Here is a 13,251-nt window from a genome sequence, read left to right on the forward strand (position 1 = left end):
AAAGAAAAAAGGAAAAATGGGTTAAGTTGATCACTTCTTACCATTCACGGTTGATTTTCGTCAATTTAATAGTTATAATTTATTGAATTTTACTAATTAACTAATTATTAATTTATAATAAATTATAAACATTATATTGATGAAAATTAACCGTTAAGATTAGTAATAATAAGTGATAAATTTAATTTGCAGTAAATATAAGTATTCCAAAAAAAAGAAGTAGAATACTGTAACAACCAATTAAGGTTACTACCAATCAATTTCACCGTTAGATCAATTATATTGATCCAACGATTATATTTATTTCCATTTTTGCATGGTTATGATTCCCCATATTTAATACTTTATATGTTTATTTTCATATTTAATGTGAAAGCATTAAATATGAAAAATTATAATCATACAGAGATGAAAATAAATATAGAATCAATATAATCGATCTAACGATAAAATTGATTAGTAGTAATATAAGTAGTAACATTAATTGATTATTACAATAACTTACCAAAAACAAATATTAGCATAAAAAATAAATAAACAAATAAATAAATGAAAACAAATAACACGCGCTCTTTTGGCTGGCGCGTAGAGGTGAATGAGAGTTCACCCTTGACCATTGTGATGAAGAACTTTGTCTGTATATGCGCCGCCCCCAACAAAAGGACCAGCACCGTTTGTATCCCCATCCACACTTCTCTCTCTATACCTCACGTTCTTCCAAGGTATTGCCATTTTGTTTAGTCCTTTTCATTTCTACACTTATCTCTTAGTTTTTTTTTTATAAATATTTCATAGGTTCAGCATTAAGACTACACCAACTCTTACGTCTTTTCGTTCGTGGGGTTGATGTTACCACCATCACTTCTTAAATCAATTACGCGCTTTTTTGTTATCGTCTCCAATTTTGGTACAAACAATTAAATCCTTCCATAAATTAAAATCCTGATTCCCCGGCGAGTTAATGCATCATTCAATCTCCACCTTTCGTTTTTTCATCATCCCAAGGTCGAGATTTCATCGGCAATTTTGTAAAAACGTTGTCTTTTTTATTTTATTAATGTAAAAATGTTTTGTCGGTTGTCCCATTTGTTGTTGTTTTTTTTAGGTACACGAGCGATCTCACATCCCATGATATTGTAAATAAAATTTATTTAATTATTATTTTTTACCACGAAGTATGAATGGATAAAAAATGTTTGCGTTGGTTGTTTATTTGTTTCAGTGTAGGATAGGACCAGTAACCAAATATAGTGAGTGAGGGAAGGAGTTTGGTGGGGTTAGGGAGCGAGTTTGGGTGGTGTGGATTTGATATAAATGGCTGGTTTGGTAGAAGAGGATCAACAAACTTTTGGAATTGACCAAGAGGGACAGAACAAGGAGACTGAGGGGAACAACAAAGTTAGAACACATTTGGAGGGTGGTCAAGGGGAAAGAGACATGGCTCCAACGGCAGGCAATTCAATCCATAGGTCAAGTTCAAGGCCTCAACTTGATGTTAGCAAAGCTGAAATTCAAGGGAATGTGGAGGAGAAGTATCCTACCATTTTGTTGCCTAATCAATCTGATGATTTATCTCACCTTGCTCTTGATATTGGAGGTATAATGATTGTTTATGTATTAGCAGCACTCATATTTCATGCTTATTTATTTATTTATTTATTTTTCTTTCTCATTTGAAAATTGTTTATCCTTTTTACTTCCTTCTTACCATATATGTTCTATGATCTTTGTTTTATTCTTTTTGTTGCTGTTTTTTTTTGGGTGGGAGGTTAGAGTTTGCATTTTTTTCTGCTTAGTATCTGCCATGAAGAGGCATATGAAATGTATGAAAGAAACAACTGCCATCTTTTGTGGAACTTCTCTTTTCTTCTCGTTTAATGTAATTCTTCTAGGCCTGGTCGTGTCCCTTATTTCTGGCGTTCTTTGAGCTCTCTCTTGTGGAGGTTAAAAAAAAAAAAACCTAGCTTTGGGCTTTTTACAGTTTTGTTTCCATATTCAATGATGTATAATTGATCAATTCCATGTCAATGTAAAAGATTGGTAGCATCTGAAATATCTCTGAAACTTAAGCTTATTCAATTATATGGGCAGGATCTCTGATAAAGTTGGTGTACTTTTCAAGACATGAAGACCAATCAGCCGATGATAAAAGGAAGAGAAGTGTGAAGGAGCGACTAGGGCTTTCTAATGGCAACAGGAGAAGCTACCCTATTCTTGGTGGAAGACTTCACTTTGTGAAGTTTGAGACAAGAAAGATTAATGAGTGCTTAGATTTCATTTATTCAAAGCAGCTTCACTGTGGTGGTATATAGTCTTGTTCAGTTTACTACTTTTATCATTCTGTGCCACATTTGATTGCTAAAATAGTACTGTGCATTCAACATCATTTTATAACTTTGTTGGTCCTATGTGTTCATTCAACTACATTGAACTTATCTTGAAATTTTCAGCATGTTATTACAACTTAATCTTAATGAAATAATGATTATGGATTTCTTGCTTTATAGGGTTGGAGTCACATTACTCTGATGCTGCGGCTGACCAGAATGCCATAATTAAGGTAACTTTGAGTCTTTGTCTGTTCTTTCCGCTTTTTCAGAGTCTAGATTCTATTATCTTTTTCCGGTATGGATTATATCATTCTTCAAATCATCAATTATAATTTTAGCTTGCTCACATGAGGCTATAACCTATTACTTCTTATCACATTTAGAAGTAGTTATTGCAAAAATGATAACTGATTTGCTTTGTCCTTGTTTGATAACCAAAATCAAGGATTTCTTGATTCGTTTCATAAGTCGTTGGTATTATTATTGTAACATTATCTGTTTTAGAAAGCTGTGAATATGGACAATTTTTTAGTACTTTTCTGCTTGTCTTCTGCATCGATGCTGTTGAAGTAATACAGTAATGCTGTAATGCATTCATTTTGCAACAGGCTACTGGTGGTGGAGCATATAAGTATGCTGACCTTTTCAAAGAAAGACTTGGAGTTAGTCTTGACAAAGAAGATGAAATGGATTGTCTTGTGGCTGGAGCAAATTTCTTGCTTAAGGTGGATCCCTGTTTCAAATTGTTTGTTTTGCTTGCATTTTATTTAAGTCAGCTTGATAGGGAGGATCCATGGTGTCTTTTGAGTAGGTACTCTGTACTCCTTTCTTATTCAAATAAATAATAAGAAATAAATAATTAAAGAAAGAAAAACTGTTGTATGTCAGACTTTGCTTCTTTTTTGAGGCATATTATTGTGCTTTCCCTTGCTTCAAAGTTGAAGAGCCAATCATGTGGCAAGACTGGTCAGCCGTTATATATGGAGTTTATACTTTCTCATGGATTTGCTATTGGGGCAGGATATTCTTACACCGATGTAAGAATAAGAAGTCTTAAACCAAATCTTGATCATTGATTTGGTTGCATCTAACGGCTCAAATATTTGATAAATCAGAACCGTTAGATATAAATAGGATCAACGATCAAGATTGAGAGTGTAACTTACACTAGTATAAAATGATCCTTACCCTTCGCCATTTTATTCGCAAATTGGTCGAAGGAATGTGCTTAAAGTTTTATGTGTGAATTTTTATATAGCTATAGCTGACTATATTTGCGACTAAACTAAGATTTAATTCAGAACTATGTTAACCCTTTTTAGTTGTTATGAAAACTAGTTCTATCCTTTAGTTTAGGATATGTGAACAGTATGCTCTATGCTATTAATTCATTCTTGCTTACTGATCTAGAGTTTTTCTTCTTCGCTGTCAATAATTTCTGATTAGAAGATCTACCACTTCTTAGTAGGCAATTCGTCATGAAGCTTTTACCCACATGGAGGGCCAGAAAGAGTTTGTTCAAATTGACCCTAATGATTTGTTCCCTTATCTTCTAGTTAACATTGGATCTGGTGTTAGTATGATCAAGGTAGATTTTGTCTTGTTTCCTAATTTTATTAAACTTTTGTTCTCTTTGGATTATGTTTGATAAAGACTAACAGGTTGTGATCTGCACTTTTAATTTGTGTTGTTGACATAGGTTGACGGGGATGGGAAATTTGAGAGGGTTAGTGGGACTAATGTTGGTGGTGGTACTTATTGGGGCTTGGGAAGACTGTTAACAAAGTGCAAGAGGTCATTTTTATTTGACTCCTTATTAGTTTGATCTACTGATATATTTGAACTATTGACAAGGTTTTTGTTGAAATGAATTCCAGCTTTGATGAGTTGCTTGAGCTGAGTCAGAAAGGAGACAATAGAACTATTGACATGCTTGTTGGGGACATTTATGGTGGCTTGGACTATTCAAAGGTAAATTTTACGGTTGATCTTATTAACATTTATTTATTTATCTCTCTTATTTATTGTTCTTTTCGCTCATTCTTTTCTCGCTTTTTATTTGAGTTTATTGACCACCAACTGCAAGTAGTTTGGGTTAAAGGTGATGTTGATGTTGATTTTATTGCCATAATTCATCGTACAGAAAAAAATTCCAAAACAACTTTATGGAGTAGATAAATATGAATAATTTGATATTTTTTATCAATCAATATGACTGAGTATTCCCTGGTTTAAATAATCCTAGATTGGTCTATCAGCTTCCACTATTGCTTCAAGTTTTGGCAAAACCATATCAGAAAAAAAGGAGCTTGAAAACTACAGACCTGAAGATATATCACTCTCTCTTCTACGGATGATTTCTTACAATATTGGCCAGGTGAGCTGGCAATTATAATTTTATCCATTATTTTGGACATGAGTATGAGCTGCCAAATGTATACAGGTCATGAAATTATTGGTTAAAATTTACACTGTTTCATTCAGCTTACGCTGTTATTTCAATTCATTATTTAAAATAAAATCTCAAGGGCAAGTTTATAAATTAGACATTTAAAATGTGGCGTTCTTTATATTTAGTTAATTGAATATCGTCAAATTCACTTGAAGTATATGTGTCAAAAACCAACTTTGGCAAGAGTTTAAGCTGTTAGGTGGAGGTTCATGAATGGTTCTATATCTCTTAACAAGCCCTTTCATGGAAGAGCCCTTGGGCTTGAAGCATGGACACATAGACCCACTCTACCCTGTTTTGAAATTCAATTATTTATTGGAATTGAGGCATCAAAAATTGAACTCTTGACCACATATAGGCTTTGATATCTGTAAAGAACCAATTCAACCCAAAAGCTTAAGCTGTTGGGTGAGGCTACATTAATGGTTTTATATATCTCAACACGCCCCCTCACACGAGAGCCCACTGGGCTTGAAGGGTGGACAATGCACAGGCCCACCTACCTGTGCGGACAAAGAAATTCCACTTGAAAGAAAGTGGGGGGCAGTGAGGATCGAACCCGGGACACGAGGCTCTGATACCATGTAAAGAACCAATTCAACCCAAAAGCTTAAGCTTTTGGGTGAGGCTACATTAATGGTTTTATATATCTCAACAATATCATATCAAGAACCAACTGTCTTTAAGTTTAAGTTGTTAGATGGAAGTTCATGAGTGTTTTGATATCTCTAACAACATATATATATAGATGAAAGAATATACTCTTTCTAGAAGCTTTTCTACTCATATTTTTATGACAGTTATTCAATTTATGTGGACAAAAATTTATATTAGTTTTTTTAAAAGTTGTGAACCTTTCTTTTTAAGATCTAGGAGATAATATATTGAATTTTCAATTTATTATTTTGCTCTAAAAGATTTCCAAGAAATAGTTTCCTTTGATCCAAATGTAACTGCAACCTAAAGAAAAGATAGAAACAATTCTAATTCATGAAGATGATCTGTCACACTAGCACTGGATGATGCTTGGTAGCATTATAAGGAATCCACCTTAAGTAAATTTCATGTTCTATTCCATTATCTGTTCTTCCAGCTAGTACCTGACCAATCTTGTGTTCTTTTCATCTCTGTATAGATATCTTACTTGACTGCATTGCGATTTCGGCTGAAGCGAATCTTTTTTGGAGGATTTTTTATAAGGGGTCATGCCTATACCATGGACACTATTTCTTTTGCTGTTCAATTCTGGTACATAAAATGCCTAACGACTTGATGCAGCTATAATTTGTTTCCTTTTAATGAAATTACCATATTGACATGTGGTTATATAATTTTCATTTAGGTCTAATGGGGGAGCACAAGCAATGTTCTTGCGACATGAAGGATTTCTGGGAGCTTTAGGTGCATTTATGAGTTATGAAAAGCATGGTTTAGATGACCTCATGGTGCATCAGTTAGTTGAAAGGTTTCCAATGGGTGCTCCATATACTGGAGGCAAGATTCATGGCCCACCACTTGGAGATTTGAATGAGAAGGCAAGTTATAGGAACTGGAAATATCCGAGTGGTGCTGGTTTAATGCTTGAGATAAATGGATAACTTTAGGGGTTTATGCTTAACTTCTCATTTATGAAGTTAGTATGTTTGGTTTTGCTTAGTTTTTCCCCAAAACAGAAAGCTAATTGTAGCCATCCATATTTTTTTATGTAGGTCTTTAAATTTTATAAAAATTTAAACCTTATTTTTTCGAATTAAATATTATAATTCCCCATATTACTTTCTGAAAATACATTTTATTTTAAAGGGTTTGAATCATTCTTTTTAAGGAAGATCTTCCTCCTAGAATATGCAGTATTTCTAGGATAACATGACTCAGTTTGGAAGGCTCAAAACCGAAAATTTTAAAACTAAAAACAATAAGAAAAATAAAATCTATTTTACAATATATGTAATTTCTTTTGGCATTTTAGTTTTATGTACGTTTTTTATGTGACTGTGACCTTCTTATGCTGGTTCAGTTGAAGTTTAATTAAATTTAATAGTGATTTAATGCTTTTTTTTCTTGTTTATATTATTTTATATGCATATATATGTTTGAATGCAGTTTTCTATTCTAGGTAGGATCTTATGATCCGTGTTACTATCCCACAAGTGAGGAGTTTCCTTCCCCCTTCCGATCCTAGGTAGAATTTCGATTTTGACTAAATTGGTAGCATCCATGCCACTGAAGCCAATTTAATAAGACTGTTTTTTTGGGGGCATCAATTCCATTACCATCAAGAAGGTCTGACTTTATTGTCAGAGGTTACTCTTGAAGTTGCAACAATAAAAGTGCTAAAGTAACTCCACTAATGGGATTCTCTGGAATAATTTTTAATGTCATCCCCTGGAATCATATTCAATTGAGTTGGAATAATTGCCTACCAAGTTGGATAGCTACCTAAGACAGAAGGTGTGGAACATGGAAATGAATAATGAAAGTGCCTCTAAATTCTAGCATGAAATAGAAATTGAAAAGGAAAGAAGTAAAGGTGCACTTCTTTTACTATGATTTATTAATAGCGTGCTATAGCATCATGGCCTCAGACTGCGACAAAATTTCTATGTAGAGTGTTTTTCACTTGTGGCTTTTGCGGCTGTTATTGTGGGAAAGCGCAGGTAAAACCCCTCTTTACCTCCCTATTTTCTGAGATCAAACCCATTATTCTGTTTCGACAAAGAAACTCTTGAAGTGTGACACTCTTTCAATGAAAGAAAGACAAAGTGTGACCTCTGTTTCGTTTCTGGCCACTGACCCACTGCGCCAGCATTGTTTCTGGCCAACTCCAACATTCTCACAGACCCACTGCTCTCCGGCAGGGTCCAGGTCTCTGTTACCCATTGCGTCAGCATTGTTTTCGGCCAACCCCAACATTCTTGACAGAACCACTGCACTTGGGAGCGTCCAGATCTCTGTTCACGCTTCTCTGTTCTTACCTTTCATCCTTTGGTCTCTATTCAGGTCACACCATAGCCCATAGGTCTCTGTTCTTTTTTTCTGTGTCATGTTCTTCCTTCACACTTCAATTCTGTTTTTTTTTAACAACTCCTCTAGGTTAGAGTTTTGATTATTAATAACGAATCTGACTTTAATTTTGGATATTTTTTCTATTTTTTTAGCATTTATATGTGTATAATATAAATTAATTATCTTGTGTTTTTAATCTTTGGGATAGCGGCCATTCTGCTATCCGCTATCCTGCTATAGCATTTTTGGGATTGACCACTATACGCCATTATTTGAGATTGATAACTATTGAATGTATAGGAGAGGGAGTGTGGTGGTTATGTTGTACCTGACAAGAAGTATGCTTATATAGCAAATGAGCATGTCTGCTAAAGCTTAGTTATCGGTTTAAATTCTTGGTACTTGGTAGATTGATTTTATCATTTCTTGTAAATTCTTCTAGGTGGTTACAACTATGATATGCCATCTGGAGTTATATGTATAGTTCTTTTTCTTGTGTTCAGAAGTGACACAATCTGTTTGAAAATTTAATGTGATTTTAAAGGTTCCAATGCAGATTTCGTGGATGGAGAAGTTTTTGCGGAAGGGAACTGAGATTACTGCACCTGTGCCAATGACTCCACTTGCTGGTACTACTGGACTTGGGGGTTTTGAAGTTCCTTTGTCAAAAGGAAGTACTCTGCGATCTGATGCGAGTGCTCTGAATGTTGGTGTTCTCCATCTAGTACCAACTTTGGAGGTGTTTCCATTATTAGCAGACCCCAAATTGTAAGCATGATTGCTCAATGCACTGACTGTTCTGAGATTAAATTTTTTCCATCTATTGGGTTGCTTTTTTGTTGATATTTTTGGTAATTTATATGGCCAAAGAAGGTTGTAATAGAGAGCTATGTGTGTGTGCGCGCGCGCATGCATACATATACTAATATGCATACATAGATATATTGATTTATTGTTAGAGGAACAAATCTTGACCATAAGAATTTTTTAAGTAAAATATAATCTTGACCATAAATCCAGTGGTCATGTTTTGATCCTCTTATTTGATATGTTTGCTCTTGCTTACTCATCAATGAATTTTTTGTTACTTCTTTCAAAATTCAGGTTAATAAGGTGAATTTATGTTATCGGTATTCTATTTTTTTGAACACATTTAATTGTGTCTCTACAGGTATGAACCCAATACAATTGATCTCGCATATCACAGTGAATTAGAGTAAGGGAATTACTGTTAATTAATTCTCAATTAGGGCTTCATAGTTTCTAATTTTTCTTTTATAGCTAACACTTTTTGTATCTGATGTAGATATTGGTTCAAAATTTTGTCAGATCACTTGCCAGATCTTGTGGACAAGGTAATCATGTTGTCTTGAAAGTTGAAATCTGTAGCCTTCATAATTGTGTCTGTGTATGGCCACAAACCCAATAAAATTGGGCACATCCATGCACATTATAAGAAATTAAAACATGACAGATAACTCTAGGTAACTGATAATATAATAAGTGAATAATTATAAGCCTATAATCGTTTTTCACTTGTGTCAATATATATTTATAATTTTATATTAAAAAAGTGAAAGGGAAGTACAAAAGAGGAGAATAAGATGTTCTCCTTAAAGAAACCAAGAAACACAAACACCCCGGAAAACAAGAAAATATCAACTAAGAAATGCTTGTTCTTTCATGTAAAAGGGGCGAACCAGAGCAGTGGTAAAACTGTTCTTTCATGACTAAAAGGTCATGGGTTCGAATCCAGGAAACAGCCTGGGTAAGGCTGCGTACAAGGATTACCTAACGGAGAGTGGTTTTTTTTAAATGCTTGTGAGTTGTCTGCATGTCCATCATACAAAACCTTCTATAGAAACTCAAAATAATACATGACACCATAAAGAGACCAAAAAGATCACTTTATGTCATAAGAGGCCACACCAAACTTTACTCTATGAAACAAAGTTTTCCTCTGCAAGTATATTCACCAAATAACTGTATATATTCCAAACTGTCAAAGAGCCTTTCTCTCTTTATTAGACCTAAAACTGTAATGTATAGTGCTTTAGCTTACTGGATGACTCCACAATTACCGTAATTATCTAGTAGCTGGACGTGTTAAAATAAATGGCTGCTAGTCTCAGAATCAGATAGAAGTTTAACATAAACATTAGGAGAGAAGGTTTTGTATTGCCTGTGAACCTTAAGATCTATTAAATGATTGGCATTTTATTGCTTTAAATATTATTATTTATACTTTGGCTTTCATAATTTTTCTGGCAATCAGTTGGAGCACATAATGTGGTTGCTCTTGTAAACTCTTATAGCCATGCATTGAGCTTATTGATGGGCTGGATAGAACCCTTGGCTTACTTGGTTTATTGTTTGGCTGTACTTCATTGTGCATCTTGTTGGAAATATAATGTGAAAAGACAAATTGTTAGACATTTCTTTCTAAGGGAGTTTATGATTTTGAGATTCTCAAGTAAAATATGATAGGCTGTAGCAAGTGAAGGTGGAACGGATGATGCCAAAAGAAGGGGTGATGCTTTTGCTCGAGCATTTTCTGCCCACTTGGCAAGGTAATATTGACATAAGATTCCTGTTTTGATTGCTCACTATTGTTATTGAAGCTTGGGTATCATTTTGCTTATCGTGATTCAAACTTGTGTAAGAACCATTTCAGAGTTCTTGATCTTTGTTATCTTTAATCAATTGGCCTAGTTTTAACGTCCACCATGCATAATGGGTCAAGCGATCCTGCAGTGTATTTCATAGTTTTTGAGAAACTCACATCATGAATCTGCTTTTGAAAGGAGCTTTCTTGCTTGTATCTTAGATATATGCACGGATCATGTTGAAATTGCTAGAATTCACAAATTTGGCTATGTTGATCTCCCTCTACGATATCCTTCCTCCCCATTCTTACTTTTTTGTAGTAATCATTCTTTCTCCAATGGAAGCATGTGAAGAGAAACACCCGTGTGTATGTGATGATAAGTTAGGGAAATTGTATTTGATTGAAAAATAGGAACACTAAGAAGGGAAGGAAAATGGTTTAAACACAAACTCTTTTAAACAAAAATACTTTTGAAAATTTCAACCAAGTTGAGGAAATATCATAGCAAACTAGCATGCAAATTTAAAAATGAATTTCGCACACATGAATGTGCTATCAAATAACCTAAATGCTTAAGTTAAGTAAAATAAGGATAGAAGAGAGCACAAATAAAATTTAGTGGTTTGGTGATAACTTGTGACTTGAATCTGCTACCCTAACTAAGCTTGAGAACTTTATCCCCTGAACTTGTTCTGAGTGTACACATCAAGCTCCCACTAGCTTGAATCACTCCACCAGTTGTGTTTTTCTTCGCAAGAACACGCTGAAGAAACTTCCCCTTATCTCAATCCCTAAGACTGATTTTCTAAGTTCAGAAAGATTTAAGGATGTCTCCTACACTCTCTCTTTCTTGCTAGAGCATGAATACCCCAAGGTAATAGAAAATAATTGCTCAAATGGAACTACAAAATTTGTGCAAACCTCCATTGAGTAAGTATTCAGCTGAAGCAGAAAGTGGGTTTACTAAGAACTAGGGTTTATTAAATCTCATCTCAAATCTCTAGTGAAGTGCAGGTCGTTGCATGTATGCTGAAACATAAAGTTCTTTTCAGTCCTTTTGTATCAGTTTGATAGCATTATTAACGTCACCATATTTGTTAGGTTTAATAAGATTTTAAATTTCGTTGTTACATTGGCTTAAGCTTTTTCCTCTAATTAACTTCCACACCAACTGAATAGGTTGATGGAGGAGCCTGCAGCATACGGGAAGATAGGCCTGGCCAATCTATTGGAAATGAGGGAAGAGTGCTTGAGGGAATTCCAATTTGTTGATGCCTATAGAAGTATAAAGCAGAGGTAATTATGTTTTTGTTTATAAAGCTGTAAAAATGAGGTCTATACTTGGACTCCGTAAAAATGCCTTCTGAACCGCTTGTTAAGTGTGCAAATTTTCCAAAAGAAATATACTTGGCTCAACAGAAGTTGGTAGTTGTGTGAGTATATAATAGGATTCTGTATAGTAGCATACTGAAACAAATGTAGAATGCATGCTCAATCCTCTTCATTATTCAATGGGTATACAAGAATACACTGTTAAAGTTTCATTTACCCAGTAATATTAAAAAGAAAGGGCAAATGCTTTTTATTCTACTTTTTCATTTTCCCTATTTTCCCTAGGGGTGTGCATATGCTTTTTATTGTACTTTTTTATTCTCCTAACTTTTCCTTACTTTTTTTTAACAACTTTTACATTTGTGTTTGTGTATAATAGGGAAAATGAGGCATCACTTGCTGTTTTACCTGACTTATTGGTGGAAATTGATGGCATGGATGAGGTATGCCCAACATATTATAATCCTCGAATTTAACATGTTGGGAGGAGTCTATTCATTCTGTTAGAAATAATATTATTTTATTATTATTAGAATAGTCTAGAATAGTCTAGATTGTGGGCTTGGCCCATTAGGTCATCCCATTAGGTCTTTTTAGTCTCTATAAATAGAGAGCCTCCTTGTACAGACTTATACACTTGAATATACAATATATTTCAGATTCAATTTGGTATCAGAGCTCTCGATCTGAGGGCTCTGCTTCCGCATATATATATCTTTTCCTTTCGTTTTACTGCCGTGCATCATACCGGCAAACCTTTTTACCGCCGTGCATCGTACCGGCAACCCTTTTCAACCCTCCGAACATTGTTAGACCCTTTTTCGATCTCAGATCGTTATCCTCCTTCATTATTTGACCAGAAACCACTGTTCACATCGCCAGAAACACTGTTCCGTCACTGTTCATCACTGTTCCGGCCACCTTTCCGGCGAGAAACCACGCGATCAGGATCCCCTCACGCCGGCGACCATTTCTGTCCAAGACCCGTCCCAAACGGCCGCCGCACGCGCCTCCACGCGCCACCACAGCTGTCTGCGCGTGGGCATCACGCGCCACCTCTCTCCGGCGCGTGTGCACTGTTCCGGCCACCTTTTCCGACCAAACCAAGGCAGACAGGCTCGCCTCTGCCTCCTCCTTCCAGATCCAGTGACCGATCGTTGTGGGTCTCTTCCGTTCGAGGGTTTCCAGTGCAAAAGTCGCTACTTTGTTCCTTTTTCGCGTAATTTTTACAGTTTTTTGGTTGTCTGATCGCTGTTCCTGATGGAAGGAACCAGTAAACATTCTTCCGGCATCATTTCAAGTGCTATTCCATCTATCACAACTCTGAAATTGACCGGATCTGCCACTTACAAGACCTGGTCTACCTCCGTTAAGATCTGGTTTACCGGTCAAGGCCATGACAAACATCTCACCACTAAGAAGACTGATATTTCCCAAGATCAGATGACTGAATGGGAGAAAGTTGATGCTCAGCTTCTCAGTATTCTTTGGCAATCCATTGATTCATCTCTTCTCAATATTTT

At 35.2% G+C, this 13,251-nt stretch overlaps 1 protein-coding gene across 1 annotated transcript; it reads left to right on the forward strand.

Moving 5' to 3' along the window:
* Window positions 1–888: 888 nt before the first annotated feature.
* Window positions 889–12,951, forward strand: LOC133318499 (pantothenate kinase 2-like). The gene is made up of 18 exons (XM_061520500.1): window positions 889–1,005; window positions 1,223–1,597; window positions 2,092–2,304; window positions 2,508–2,560; window positions 2,939–3,055; window positions 3,799–3,918; window positions 4,030–4,124; window positions 4,208–4,301; window positions 4,576–4,707; window positions 5,918–6,030; window positions 6,125–6,317; window positions 8,345–8,556; window positions 8,960–9,004; window positions 9,095–9,143; window positions 10,276–10,358; window positions 11,576–11,692; window positions 12,108–12,171; window positions 12,589–12,951. The coding sequence occupies exons 2-18, from the start codon at window positions 1,315–1,317 to the stop codon at window positions 12,949–12,951; spliced, it is 2,346 nt and encodes a 781-aa protein (XP_061376484.1). The 5' UTR covers window positions 889–1,005; window positions 1,223–1,314.
* The last annotated feature ends 300 nt before the right edge of the window (window positions 12,952–13,251 follow it).

This window comes from Gastrolobium bilobum, unplaced genomic scaffold, assembly GCF_033153095.1.
Source record: "Gastrolobium bilobum isolate Gb01-03AN ecotype WA unplaced genomic scaffold, APGP_CSIRO_Gbil_v1 utg63401, whole genome shotgun sequence".
Classification (NCBI taxonomy): domain Eukaryota; kingdom Viridiplantae; phylum Streptophyta; class Magnoliopsida; order Fabales; family Fabaceae; genus Gastrolobium; species Gastrolobium bilobum.

What these genes read in the sequence shown, in the direction of transcription:
- LOC133318499 (XM_061520500.1), top strand. Translation starts at nt 1,315, where the DNA reads ATGGCTGGTTTGGTAGAAGAGGATCAACAAACTTTTGGAATTGACCAA. An exon ending in GTGGCTTGGACTATTCAAAG is followed by an intron (nt 4,302 to 4,575) that starts GTAAATTTTACG and finishes AAATAATCCTAG; the next exon opens with ATTGGTCTATCAGCTTCCAC. An exon ending in TTATTAGCAGACCCCAAATT is followed by an intron (nt 8,557 to 8,959) that starts GTAAGCATGATT and finishes GTGTCTCTACAG; the next exon opens with GTATGAACCCAATACAATTG.